The sequence below is a fragment of the Genypterus blacodes genome, unplaced genomic scaffold, assembly GCF_046128005.1.
Source record: "Genypterus blacodes isolate CSIRO-AG114 ecotype Tasmania unplaced genomic scaffold, CSIRO-AGI_Gbla_v1 ptg000070l_1, whole genome shotgun sequence".
Lineage (NCBI taxonomy): Eukaryota > Metazoa > Chordata > Actinopteri > Ophidiiformes > Ophidiidae > Genypterus > Genypterus blacodes.
Genome location: NW_027466880.1, coordinates 64,176 through 79,410, shown reverse-complemented (window position 1 = coordinate 79,410; position 15,235 = coordinate 64,176). Strand labels below are relative to the sequence as shown.

The window sequence follows — 15,235 nt, the reverse complement described above, 5'->3', positions numbered from 1 at the left end:
AAGTTTGGTAAGTTTATGTGGAGTTCAATGAGTTCAAAGTCCAGGCTTCATTCCCCTCTAGGTGCCAGAACAAAAGAACATCCATCCCTCTGACTTTCCTCTTTCCTCTCTTACCTCCGCTTATTCTTGATCCTCACCTCTCTCTGCTCCCTCTGCTGTTTGATTGACAGCTCCTCGCTGCGGCTTAGTTCTCTGCGTGCATTGGCGAGCTCCGCCTCCAGCTCTGCCATGCGGGCGTTGAGCGCGTTGGAATGCTCACGGCTCTGCGTCAGATCCTGATTGGTTCGATCCAGCAGCTCCTGAAGCTCAGCCACCCGGCCGCCGTCATCGTGCGCGTCAATGGAGCCGTTGGGCAATCTCTTTAAAGTGGACACACACTGTTAATGGATACACACACACGCTAACACACACACACAAAGGGCTATGTGACAAAGTTAACACAAACTCAACTTATGCTTAAAGGGTGAGAGGTATTCTAAGGTTTTGGATGTTGGTTTTAAGTTAAGCTGCCATTTTGTTTTGTTTTTGTTTTGCATTAACTCCACGGCTTGAATTTAACAAATCCTTCAGGGACAAATTCTCATTCAGGCATCTCAGCAGGCAGTTAGTAGGATCCCCTCTGCTACCTCATGTTCCCATTTTGCCTTCTCATGAATACTGTACAGGATCATAAACACACGCATGCTGTGTACATAGCCCGATGAATGATCTGGAGCTGTGTAATAAAACATAAATGTTGATTTATTAAGCATCATTTCATTCACAGGGACACAGGGATAACAAGCACGGCCCCCTTATGGCAGAGAACACGACGGACACAACAATCAATGTGTACACTGCGGCCCTAAGCACTTAACGCTTATGGCTTCTTATCCTGCAGGGGGAAAATGCTGGAGGAATGTGCAGTTAGGGTGGGCTCATATCCCTTAACATCTGGCGTAACATCAGGGATGAGGGTCTTGATAACATTGTTATTAACTCTGCCAAAGCGGTGAAGTGTGTGACGAGGTCCCTGAAACTTGGTGGCGTTTCTGTTGCTCCTGATCCAGGAACTTTAAAAAATCGATCTGTATATTTTTATTCATGTTCTTCTCTTTAGGACTGTGTGGTGGCACAATGTTGCCAAGCAAGAAGGTTGTGGGTTCCAAGCCTTGTGCCAGCTGCAGGCCCCTCTGTGTGGAGCTTCCACATCCTCCACCCGTAATAACTCCAAGTATCAAGGGATCAATAAAAATCAACAGCTTGTTTGGCCTTGGAAGAGGGATGTGCTTTAATGAGAGACCCCCTCCAGCTCACTGTGGCCTTTGATACACTGTGGTCTCTCTCTCTTCTTGTCTCTCTCAAGCTGTCGTCATGGTAATTCTTATTGATTTTTCAGGCTTAATTATTATTATTTTCCAAAAAAACCCAAAATGGCAGTTTGTCTTTCTCTGTCTGAATATTGTTATTCCCTAATTGTTATTCCCTGTGGAGGCGCCCGGGCGTACAGTAGCTTCAATAATGTGAGCTCACTTCAGCACGGGCCTCAAACCAAACACTTAAACATCACCTTCATCAGACAGGTTAAAGAGAATTTATGCCACATTTTTCTCTACGCGTCTACAGATGTGACGTTGAAAGAGTTTAAGTGCTTGAAGAAGAGAGCGAGGACAGGCGGCAAAAGTGAAAATAAAGTTATAGACTGCAATATATGTGCATATTAAAAGCGAGATGAGTAACAGGGAAGAGGAGAAAAATGAATCACACAGAACCACAGAGACCTTCCATGTAGGTTTGGATCCATCTGCTCGCTCCACTGAGTCACTGTCCTTCCTTTGTCTCGCCACGCTGAGCTGCAACGGAGACAAAAACAACACCACCAACAGATTCACACATTTCCTCTCTCCTCCTTTCTCTTGATGAATCCAAGAACAAAATTCTCAAAGGGACACACACAAACACACACACACACACACACACACACACATACACACATGCTCATAATACAGTTTAATCAGTGGAGCTCAACTAGTTAATGATGAAGGAAGGTTGGTGTGTGTGCGTGTGCGTATTCTGTTGTACTTTTTGTACATGTATGTGTTTGTGTGTGTGTGTAGACAGGCCTAGCCACCCGTGTGATGCTTCAGATCAGACAGGATGCTGCATCTGAAGCCATGTCAGGGTCTTAATAGAGGTTCTACTTACCTCTAACTCCACACACTGTACATAAATGTGGACACACACTCGGCCACACTCACACTCCCATACACCTCACCTCCTCTGTGGTAGTCTCTAGGTGTTCCTCCAGGGTGGACACCCTCTCAAGAGCCACTCGAAGCCTTTCACGCACCTGACAAAAACACACTTGTCAACACAAAGTCTGGAAACACGAGGGCACCCACAGCAGTGTGATGTGAGAGGGTCGCCCACAGAGAAGGATCACCCAGCTCTGACACCCTGAGGAACTTTTAGTCTCATTTAGCTCTGTATTTTGGTTTTTACAGCCACACATTTATCACATAAAGTAGTTGAGACTTATTTGCTTTCAGTAGAAGGCAGCTGTTTCCATTAGAAAGCAGTTTCCATGCTCACTATTCCATCTATTTAACACTAAACAGCAGATAAAGACGCAGACATTTTGTTGTCAGCACTTGGTGGAGACTAAAACAGCGCCAAAGCAACTTTATAATGCTTTAATATGTCTGGGCTGTGTGTTGGATGCTTTGTTATTTTTTATCCACAAACGATTTTTATAATTCACTACTTAAATCACTTGGTTATCCTCTGACGGAGATGGTTCCGATAGATAGATTGGTGCGTGTGTGTGTGTGTGTGTGTGTGTGTGTGTGTGTTTCCATGCATTTGTGTGTGTCCACCTTTTCATCCAGAGCCTTGTGGTGTTCAAACAGTGACTTCAGAGCTTTGAGGACCTCCACCTCACTGGAGACTCCAGACGGCGGGGGCGCCTGCCTCTTCACCACCGTCATCCTCAGGCTGCGTTCGTGACGAGACACCAGACACTCCAGGTGCTCTAACAGCAGCTACACAGACAGACAGACAATCGCAAAGAAAATGAATGTCCAGCTTAGTAATGTTGAAACTCTCTCTCTCTCTCACACACGTTCATGCACCCACCCTGGTGTTGTTCCTCTCAGCTTTTAGCTCAGATATCTCCTCCTCTTTCTCCAGCAGCTGCTCCCTGCATATGCTCAGCTCCTTGGTCAGGGTGGCAAACTCCTACAGAAGACAAAAGACCATTCTGAGGTTAACAACACTGATTCTTCAAAACTGGCAACATTTTTGTAAAACTATGCAGATGTCAAAGTGCAAATCTCAGAGTGTGGTAAGTATTTTTTTGCCAGAACGAGCGTAATCATGCTACAGAGCAGAGTGAGGTGAAAAAAGGCTGGGAACAATTTACATCCATACATCTGTACGACCCCTTTTGAATGCCCTGGATCTTTCAGTGACCAGGACCAACAGAACAAGCACTTGAGACAGTAGGCGAGAATTGCTTAGTCCCGCCATCCTTAGGGAGGGACGGTCGTCTGCCAGCGTTTGTATGTCTGCTGATCCGTTTCAGAAGGAGGGCATGATGGGCAGGTGGAGACGAGGCAGGCAATATGATCAAGGCTCTTTAAAAACCAGTAAAAACGTTTGCAGAGTCTGGGCTCCCTTGGAACAAAACACAACCAGAATTTCAGCGTGTCATCTGATTTACATGCACACACTCTCAGCTGTGCCGCTCCTCTCATCAAGATGCCCACCGTGGGTACAATTGGATTGAGAAAATGAAGACTTCAGCCTAAAGAAAATGCCACAGACTCTCTGGTTGCTGTAATGTGTCCTGTTTTGGCCAATTAAAGAGATAAATATGCCACCCTTAATGCAACAGTAGAGATTTCGCAAATGGTTTATTTGCTGCACTGCACACACTGTACCTATGTTTGAATTGTCCTGTGCTTACACTGAAAACGTTCCAGTCATCGAGTAATGGTAAATACATTTAAATTGCATCAGCCACAACACAGAAAGCTGCCAGTGATGCCGTTTAATATTAAATAGATTATTCTGAATGAATATCTGGCTGTGTTATGAGAGCGTATTCACTTAAGAGCCATTTCATTTATTAATGTTCGTTTCTTCGGTCTGTGGGAAGTTGACAGAGGGTTGTGCACTTTAATGAAGCTTTCAAGTACTTGCAGCACTTCAGACATGGTTGATCGTTGCCTTATTTGAAATGCTTAAGTGATAAACGAACCGCCGGGTGAAAGTTAAGACCACAATGGTTGATGGTCAGTTGGTAGGCAGATATGTGCAAGTCTAGAGCAACAGGACAATATGATATTATGGTGCAAGGACATCAGTTCTGAGGTTTAAAGGGAACATACACCCCAGCGTGACAATTCCATCATTTAATATTCCAGCCCTATGTTATGTAGAAACACCTGCAAAGTTCACAGAGATCCTGTCCCGCTGTGATTTACCGCACGTGGCTCGGTCGCAGCCACAAACCAGCGCGTAGAGCAAACTTGATGGACGTTTTATGGGCTTTTTGGGGCTGTAAAGCGATGGCTCCATTAACTTTAACAGATTGTGAGAAAGGCTGTAATGGCAGTGTGAGCAGTAACTCCCCGGTGTGTTTGTGTTTTATATACACTTCAATGGCATTTCAAACAGGACATTTTTATTAACGTGGGGGACTAGTCTTCTAAGCGTCCCCGCCGGGAATACAATTAACGCTAATCTGAATGAAGGAGTGAGGACGACTGTTCAGATAAATGACACAGGAGATTTGTTGCTATACACTGCAGGATCCCAACAGACGAAAGTTGCTGTACTATCATATTCTACTGTAACTGCATTATTCCACTTGCAAAGCAGGGCGTCAAAGGCAATAACTGAAATATGTTGATAATGTCATTCTTTGGAAAACGATTGCGCTTCTGCGACACAATAAACACAAACCCAAGCAGAACTCAGGAATGAGAAGGAATTGTTGACAAGTTTGACAAATTCTGTTTGAGCACTGAAATGTCACAGGATAAGCAAAACCTGCTGCTGTGTGGGATTAAAAATACAGTAGATAACCATTACATGAGCTTGATTTGTAATTTTTTATGGTGTGTGTGTGTGTGGCTGTGTGTGTGAGTATTTCAGTTTGTTGTGTGTGTGTGTGTGTTGTTTGTGCATCTCTTGGTGCTTTGTTGGCACTTCCAGTAAGTTTGGCCATAGTCCAACATAATACCCAAAGGCCTGTACACACACACACACACACACACACACACACACACACACACACACACACACACACACACACACACACACACTCCCCCTTGTGCTCCCTGCAGCTATGAGACTGCAGCCTCGGTCTCTAGCTCCTAACAAACACATCATCAGGAGTGACTCAGATGTTTCTTTAAAACGGACTACTCCAATGTGCTACAGGTTTTCTGCAGGCGTGACCCACCTTTGTACAAGAGAGCTGCACAGGGACAATATTCAGTCCCTGTCACCCAACATCCCCACCCCACCCCACCCCTGAATGCCGCATCACATTACACTACAGCTGAAAACGTAAGCAGTTATTTCTATTTGAAAGAACTGCATCGTCTGTAAAACTTCCATTCGGCACTATTATGACATAAACGCTTCTGTTTGACCTGAAAAACAAGCCTGTTAGGGATCTCTTTGTCATATAATTTGTCAGTGTCCCTGCAGCAGCGTCTCTTTAGTTCATTCCCATCCCCACTGTCCCCTGTGGGAAGGTTTAAAAATTTGACCCCATGTGTTACCGCTGTCCTCTTCACCACCTTGAACAGTGAGTTTCAAGTCACTCACCTTCATTTTTGGTACCGTATCTATCCAGCAGAGTGATAAGAGCAGATGGATCACACTGGTATACTAAACCAGGATGGTGGACCAATCAACCAATCAACACCAATCGACCTTCATTTTAACTTTAACTAGTTTACAGCAAATGAGGTCAGGTGGCATTGACAGCTCAGGGTAAAAGAAGAAAAATCATGATTCATGTTTCTTATGTTCAAAATAAATGCGTAATTATTATTTTTTACATGTAAAATAACTTAGATAATCATCATCCCTGCATGTTTTCTGTATTTACATGTGCGCACGTTGTTTTATCAGACTCAATAATCCTGCAGACAAGGAGGCAATCTGTACTTTTGAATATGTATCAATGTTTCAGTAGAATCTATCATACAGATGTGAAAGAAATGACTTTAATGAAAATGTAGAGTCTAATTGAAGCAGCCGAAAAACACACATATCTCCCATATTCACCTGGCTGAATAGAGTCAGAGAGTGCAGTGGCGCAAGCACACAAACCAAGACACAAAACGAGACAGGACTGAGGGTGTGGGAGACAGACAGAGACATAGGAGGGAGAGAGTGGGGAGAGAGGAAAGGACGGAAGAAGGAGGGATGAGAGGGAAAAGGAAAATGGGTCAGCATGCTCATTTTGCTCTCCCTCATGCCACGGGAACACAGCGGCACACAAGAGCTCGGAGCCACCACTGACGGACATCGCGAGCAAGACACCTCTCACTCTCTCACACACACTCACACACACACCACTCCACCCCTCCGTCCTGTCACTCCTCCACTTTTCAACGCTGTCTGAGTCACCTCGTGACCTGCATAAATACAGGTCACACAACTGTGACAGACAAGCAATGAGTGATAACTAACAGGTAAAGAGGCGGCTGAACAACCTTTGTTATGTTGGCATCAATTATACTATAATAGAAAAGACAAGTGTGTGAAATGAAACTAGACATAAATTTCATTTTATTTCCCCTCTGGCAGCTTCGTAATGGTTAATGGTCGTAATGGTTCGTAATGGTTAATATTTGCTCTGTATTCCATCTCTCTGTCTCTCTTTGTTACACGCACGCACGCACGCACGCACGCACGCACGCACGCACGCACGCACGCACGCACGCACGCACGCACGCACGCTATGACTGTGCAATCCTAACAACCATGTGAGCTATCAAACCCTGAGATGTTTATTCATTCTCACGTAGCAAACCTAGAGAAGACATCAAAGAGTGTATTGCACCGAGCAGAGGGTGAGAGAGAGGGAGGAAGCGAGGGAGGGAGAGGGAGAAGGTTCTGGGATCTCCAGGATGATGCTCTCCTGCCTCTGACCACAATGTGAGATAGTAAGCGGTTACCAAACAGTGCTGAGCCCAGACATTGTAAAGGGATTTCTCTCCTTCACTTCCTCAAGCAGTTTGGGATTAAAGGATGAAAGGATGTCTGCGTGCATGTGTGTGTGTGTGTGTGTGTGTCGGTGTGTGTGTGTGTGTGTGTGTGTGTGTGTGTGCACGCGTATGTGCGGGCGTGTGCAGACAGGAGGAAAAGGAAGGGAGTGAGATTGGAGTGCAGCAGGATAAATAAAGAACTGAAAAACTGTGCATTCAATCACACACTTGGAATCCAAATATATTGGCTTTAGTGTGACTGTGCTTATCTTTTGCTGCTTACTTGAGTCTGGGTGTGTTTGTGTGTGTGTGTGTGTGTGTGTTGCTGTGTAGGTTGTAGTGTTTTTGAGGTTTGCACTACGAAAAGTTACATATATCTAACCAACATCTGACTACACACACATCATCTTCTTATTTCATGGCTGTTTGGCTAGAGTACTGCACTGTGTGTGTGTGTGTGTGTGTGTGTGTGTGTGTGTGTGTGTGTGTTTTGCCACCTGACTTTTTGACATCTGTAGTATTTTCTTGTTTTTTCATGTTTAATGTTTGAAGACCAACTGCAGCTCCAACAGACTATAATGCAATGCCAGCATGCCTGTTGTCGTATTTGCAAACGTGAGGCAGTAAGTGTGGTATTTATATTGGTGTGTGTTGTGAAAAGGAACTGAAGAAGAAGAAGTAAAAAAAGATGACAATGTCCTCCCAAGAGAACCAACAGAAATGATTCATCTAAACAAATGAACACCACGATCTCATCACACACACTATATCCGATAAATGGCGGTAATTCACTGGAGGGTGTGTGGCGGGTGCGGGGGGTGGCGAAGAAGATGAATGCAGTGTTGGAGGAGGGAGGATGAGCGAGTCCTCAGGGAGAGTCGGGTATCACAGATTTGTAACTCTTCACCACTGCAGAGAGAGCGAGATGGCAAAGAGGCGGGAGAGAGTGAGACAGGCAGGCAGGCAGGCAGGCAGACAGACAGGTGTGGTTGTAGTAGACAGAGTGGTTCAGTGTTCTTTATCTTCTCTAAGATCTTTATCATGACCAGTCCAGCGTCTTCCTCTTTGACTTCACTCATGTACCACAAGTCTAGCTAGCTACTACAGCTTTGGCTATGTGCTAGCTACCTGCCAGCCAACTACAAGTAGCATCACATACGTAATCAGGCAAAGGCAGAGGTTAATGTTTATGAACACTGAACTGATGATGCCAGAAAGTGCTGCTATATGATATAATTCGGCCAATATCTTCCAAAGAGAGCAAAGTGTGAGTTTAGTGTGGCTGTGGCGTGTAACAGTTCAGACCTTAGAGATTTGGGCCTAATTTGATGTGGTTATCAGTCCTTGTTTGTGGATTTGTGGAGTTTACAGATATGTCTTTTACGCCGTTAGAAGACGATTTGCATCTCAAAGCCTTTTCAACAGGAGATCAGGTCCAAGTGGAGGGCAGGGATTCTACTTTCACTATGAGTAACTTAATCTCCACCCAGCTGCCGTCTTGATCAAAGCCTTGCCTAATTGTGTTTACATTTTCAAAGCACCACTACAGTATATGACAAGGGTGATGCAGGGGATCCTGCTGCTATCGTCTTGGCAACAGCTCATTAGGAAAGTCAGGTGAATGTGTGCGCTATACACAAGCTGCAGATGAATGCTCAGCCACATGACTCCATCATAACACCATGACGAACACACACTGATGATGGAAAACCCTATAGATCATCATCATAAAATCCTGCATATCAATAGTCATTTACTAGTATTATTATTGGACGTAAAGTGGATTGATGTAGCGGTGGCCTTTATGCAGAGTGCAGAGCTGACACAACACTTCTGTGTCACTTTCTGCTTTACTGCATATCCATTTTCTAATGTTTCAGCATAGAAAGAGGTGTCAAATCCCTGAAAGTTATCCAACTTTCTCTCCCCCTCCCTTGTGTGCCAACTGAAGGCCTGCTGAGCCCAGAATAGCCGGCATTCATGTATCCTACTTTCTTTTTTCTTTTTTTAACAGCATAACAAAACTGCTTGCTTCTTATGCTGCACAAAGAGAAAGGAGGGGAAAAGAAATGCAGAAAGAGGGAGTGGGGAAATGTCAGATGTATGGAGAAACACAGAAGAAACTCAGTCCTGTCTCTATCTCGCACATGTGATTAGGTAATTATAATACACATTTGTTAAACTGTGAACTCCACGTATATTCACAAATTACCTTTTTTTCCCACTGGACCAAACAAACAGAGGAGAACCAGCCACCAATCAGAACTGTTGTGTGCACACAGAGGACGCGCTCCCCTGCTGTGCAATTTCCCCCGGCGTGCAGCATGTTTTATGCTATACGGTAATCACTGTGAGTGATTAGGACGTGGTGGTGAAAAGGCGGAGGAGGACGGAGGGAGGGAAGAGGTGGAAAGGAGGCCATATCTCAGTCCTAGAAAAGAGCCATCAGCGCTGAAATCAATACCCGGGCAAGGACATGTGGAAACCACAGAGAGAGAGAGAGAGAGAGAGAGAGAGAGAGAGAAAGAGAGAGAGCTACTGGAACTGCAGAGAATCCATGAGTCATATTCGTAAACAGGTGCTGAGAGGTGTCCCTACCTGGTACATGTAGGCGTTATAGTGGGTCCCATTCTGAGGGCGGATCCTCACTCTTGGGTTCATGGTGAAAAGTAACCATATCCGATCCAACAAACACACCGGCTGGCCCCATAAACAGACAGACTGATGCAGGTAGAGATGAGTAAAAAAGAGAAAAAGAGGACTTGTGCCTCGGACTGAGTCTACCTAGACTGGATGGGATTCCTGTGCTGCTCCCTCCTGCTCTCCACCGGGACAACAGCACTCCGCTAGTCAGTCTGCTCTAACTACACGCAGCAGACCTGTACGGCGAGTGAAGAGGAGCAGAGAGTAAGATGACAAGACAGGGACTGAAGACGAGAGGAAGACGCAGGAAAAAGGAATCTTGTGGGACATTCATGGCCTGCGTTTCCAAACACTTCCTTATGTAGCCTGAACGTACAAAATTTCCAAATGTATTCAGACCAAATCGAGACAGACATATGATGATAACATGTCAATTTCAGGTCATTCAATATGCGAAGAAACTGCGATGCTTCCCAGCACTATTTACACCTCCATCATTGCTCTCTACTTTGCAGTGCCTCCTACTGGTGGAATCCAATTTGCAGGTAAAAGACACAAACTTTGAGCCCAATAACATTCAACTCAATCTTCAATCAACGTCTCAAGGAGTTATGCCGGTAGAAATTAGTCCAAAAGTCTCTGCGACTCCACCCACACTCCACAACTTTACAGACTGCTCCTTTAAAGTGTACAGCACGTAAAAACAAAGTCCTATTTGTTCTTACACATCAGTCACGTCTTTCATGAGCTCTATATTGTAACCCATTCATGGTATATGACTGAATACCCATATTCTTCGTTCTCAGACTAAGAGCAAAAATTGAAAGGGGCCCGGAGCTTAGCCATTAAAATCTGCTGTTTTCGTACTTTCCGTTATATGCATCATTCAGTGTTATTCGTTTTTCATGCACTTCTCAGCACCTTCTTCTGACATGTGCTTACAATTCAGGAATTTATCACAAAGCTCCTAATGCTTTATAATCCAATTGTCACCTAATTTGTCAAAAATATTACTGACTGACTATTCACTACTTTCTTTGCACACACCCTTATTAAATCGTGTCCCTTCAGTGTATCAGCTAAAAAAAGAATGTATCAAATTGTCCTTTCAGCATGGTAACCTTTAGGAGTAGCGGTGCAAAGGGAGAAAAAAGGGAACAAAAACAGAAAGCCAGAGAAAGAGAGAGCGAGAGAGAGAGAGAGGAAGAGAGAGAAAAGGATTCCTCTGCCTTTACTTGCTTGAACCTGGTTGTCAAGGAAACAGGGGGTTACCACGGCGAGAGTGAGCTGAAGATGAATCAGGCAGACAGACAAGTCTCTACGTATAACAACATCCCTGCGATCGCGGTGACTACTACCATGAGCTGACAGCAGCTCACTGCAGGCCCCAGCTTTCACAGAAAGGCCCAATACACTGGAACACTGCTGGTTTAGTGGTGACACAGAGACCCCTACTGGTGGGACAAGGTGCTCACACTGGACCGTCACAAATCAACTCACCCTGTATAAATATTCCTATATATAGAAAAATTTACTTCACATTTGAGGAAGTCGGTTTATGGGTAGCTTGAGTCGGATTTCACATTCGCCCGTGTTTCTGTGATTAGAAGGAGAAGCCGGAAAATTGGATTGATGATGGAAAGCTGGGGATGATTCGTGTACAGCTATAGTTTCTCATCCTTGACATCAGGGGGAGTCAGACTTAGCAGACCTCCGGATTTATAGTGACAGAGACACAGGAATACACACACACATAAAAGGTACACACATGCACATCAGTTGCCATAACAAAATCATAAGAAGCTTGACGCATTTAGGACCACATGTTCAGCAGCCTCTCTCTCTCTCTCTCTCTCTCTCACACACACACACACTTCTTATGCACTCTGTTTATTCACGCTCCTCCCTGTTTGCTCTCTCGCCCTTTTCTATTTGTCCCTCTCTCCCTCTCTGTCTCTCTTCTTTGCATCCCGACTTTTCTCAAGTGTTGCTAATCTCAGCTGAACCTTCCATCTGCCGAGAGCAGCCATTTTACATCATAACATAACATGGAGCAGAGGGCAACCCTCCTTTGCCCTTCCGCCATCACAGACAGTGACAATGCTCACCCACATGTTAAGTTCACACACACACATACTCGCACACTCACACATTTCCCCTATGTAATCCAGGTGTCAGATACATTTATGGCTCTGGGAAGTTATATACCCTCCTCCTCAAACACCTCACTTTCTCACTTTCTCCTCCTCTCCTGCTCATTTGTCTTTTTCTCCTCCATCACCCCTCCCCCTTTTCTGCCATGACTAAAGCACCTGTGTCAGCTCTGCCTCCCTCCTGCTATCCTCATCATTCCGTCAAAGTGCACCGCTTGGCTCTCTTGTTCATTTCTCCCACGTTTTCCTCCAGCCAGAGGGAAGCTTATTGCTGCCAGTGTGTAAACTCAATCTGACCTAAACTCAAAATGAAGGGTCAAATCCATAACGAGGCTCTACATGGAATGAGAGTTGGAAAAATGTCTTGATCCTGTTTCAACATGATTCTAATTCTTTAAGCATGAATGAATAATAAAAAAACAGATATATATTAAACCTCACTATCATTTGCTATGTTATAGAGTAAAGGATTATTTTACTAAATCAAAGTAAAATAAAAAAAAGTAATTTGTTGGACGTATAATCCGTATTGATCCTTACATCTTGATGAAGACAATATTAAATATAGAAAATAGTACATGTACTGCTCCTCCAAAACCTATATGATGTAAATAAATTAAAATAGTCCAAAAGTAAGTTCATCATAATTCACCAACCTCCTCTCTGCTCAATACTTCATGAAGCTAAAAATGGACGCGAGTAACCAAGGTGTTTGTGTATGTTCAGGAATGCAGCTCTTGACCTTCACAGGGCACAGGTTGCAGTGACAGGATGTAATTCAACACCACTGTATGTGTGTGTGTGTGTGTGTGTGTGTGTGTGTGTGTGTGTGTGTGTGTGTGTGTGTTTGTGTGTGTGTGGTGGTGAGGGGGGCATGCAGGGTTGTGTATGTGTGTGTGTGTGTGTGTGTGTGTGTGTATGTGTGTGTAAACCTACAATAACTGTAACTGTAATGACAGAGGCATGACAAGCACCTCTCATGGTGTCTGATCGTGAGGCGTCACACTGGTGTCTCGTCCTTCTCCCACAGCCTCTCTCACCTTGCACAGAGCCAAACATTTTTAACTGTGAACAACATGGATGGAAACATGCAGTGTGGATGAGAATGCTAAATCATCAAGGGTACCAAGTATGGAATTCTATTTCATGTTTTTGTTGATGTAGATAGCAGTATTGGAAGGTCAGTGTATTTTGGCGCCTGGACAATATGGTGAGATTACAATGGCTTTAATGTGTGAAGAGTGTAAAGTTTGATTTGTCTTCCTATTCACCTACCACTTCACTGTTTATCTGTCTGAGAACAATACACAATAAGATGTATTTCATTGGCTGTTAAATATCTGTGATTGTAGCAAACTAGATCAAGTAATTAGGGTGCACATATGCCAACACCTGGCAACAAATAATAATTAGGCCATTGCAATACCACAAAAAATCCAAATTGCAATATTTTTCTTACTTTTCTCGTATTTTGATAATATCACAACTTAAGTCATGTAACACCCTGACAGCAGTCTGGGAAATCTGTCATGTTGTGTTTCGATAGATGTATTCAGGCCGTCTTTGTAGTTGTGTTGCTGATCTTCTAATCACCACCAGGCTAAACTAGCTAAAAGGAATTCATTTTGTTGTTGTTCGTATATCATCGTTCATTCATTCGTATGCCTCTTTAAAGGTATTTTTCTGTGGCGGCTACATCAGGTAGTTTCATGGGTCATTATTTGCCCCATTATTTGAGTTTTTATGGCCGTATGTGTCTCCTTTTTTCTGACACTTACTAGAATGTACATATAAATATGTGAAGCGGGTGTTATGACAGTGTTAATGTGAGACAAGAGTGTGCGAGCTCTGTCCGTATGGCACAGGAACAAGTGAGACTGATTCAGTAAACAGCTTCTGCCTGCATAAGAAGAGGTGCTACACAGTGATGCCTTATTTACACGCACGCAGTGGCAGTGCCAAAGGAAGCATTTCAGTTTGTCACGATTCTATAGAGCACTAGACAACAGGGCACATAAGGCTCTGCCATAGGCTTAGGGGCATAGAAAAACACACACACACACACACACACACACACCCCCACACACACAGAGTGAGAGAGCGAAAGAGAGCGGTAGAGTGGGAGAGAGGGAGAGTGGCAGACAGCTTTTAAAAATGATTCTGCCCTAATCTGGTCTATACTATGATGAGGCGGTCCAAGCTTGTGTGTATCTGTGCATGTGTGTGTGCATGTGTACATGTCTGTGTGTGTGTGTGTGTGCCCATGTGTGTGTGCATCCATCTTGAGGTCTTAGATGATTTATTTATGAAATGTGATTTTTCTTGCTCGGGCTCTGCAGCCGTATAACTCAAAGTCACACAGTCTTCTCATTCATCCAGTCACTCTCGCACACGCACGCACGCACACGCACGCATGCACACACGCACGCACGCACGCACGCACACACACACACACACACACACACCCCCTATACTTTCCTATAACACTATTGTACAGCATTTGCTTTTCTGTTAGAGAAATATTTCTAGGATGTGACAATTGAAATCCTGCGTGTAATATGCAAATATTGGGGAATTGGGGGGGTGAGCTTATGTCTAAAGTGTGTGTGTAGTTGTGTGTGTATGTGTGCATGGTGTAGTAGTGTCCCTTATTTTTCCATTGGTTAATCCCTCACAATGTACCAGTTCCTCCTCTTATGACTCATATAGAGGCAGCTCCTGTGTGTGTGTGTGTGTGTGTGTGTGTGTATGTGTGTGTGTTTTCTCATATATTTGCTGATATTACTGTAATCCTGAAGTGCATGGAGTCATTCCTATAATAGCTACATCCCTGCTGCACGGTCATCGTATATGCAGCACATTCTACCAGGCCAGTGGGTGAAGAAATAAAGGCGTCATGGAGAAATATACAGTATATAACACCTACGAGTGGGTGTGTTGCAGAATGAGTAACTTCTTTGCCATCTGTGTGTGTGTGTGTGTGTGTGTGTGTGTGTGTGTACATAAAGTCACTGAGTGAGCTCATCTGTTCTGGTGGGTCTATAAATATTGTAGATGCCATGTGCCTGCAGTAGCCCCTTCTCAGCAAGCTACTGTATGATGTCATCCTGGCACCTCTCACCTACACACACGCACACACAAACAGCTGTACTGCCAAGGCCTAATATCCATAGCAACGCCGGGGTGTGATTGGCATGGATGCAGAGCCCTTAGCTGTTTAATGGCTCG

At 44.3% G+C, this 15,235-nt stretch overlaps 1 protein-coding gene across 1 annotated transcript in view; it reads right to left on the bottom strand.

The window, feature by feature from the left end:
* The window catches only part of ppfia4 (PTPRF interacting protein alpha 4), a 41,442-nt gene that overhangs the window by 11,607 nt on the left and 14,600 nt on the right, over positions 1-15,235 (bottom strand). The window contains 5 exon segments of the mRNA XM_076156731.1: positions 138-359; positions 1,761-1,827; positions 2,250-2,329; positions 2,856-3,020; positions 3,115-3,216. Of these exon segments, the coding sequence (XP_076012846.1) occupies positions 138-359; positions 1,761-1,827; positions 2,250-2,329; positions 2,856-3,020; positions 3,115-3,216 (636 nt within the window).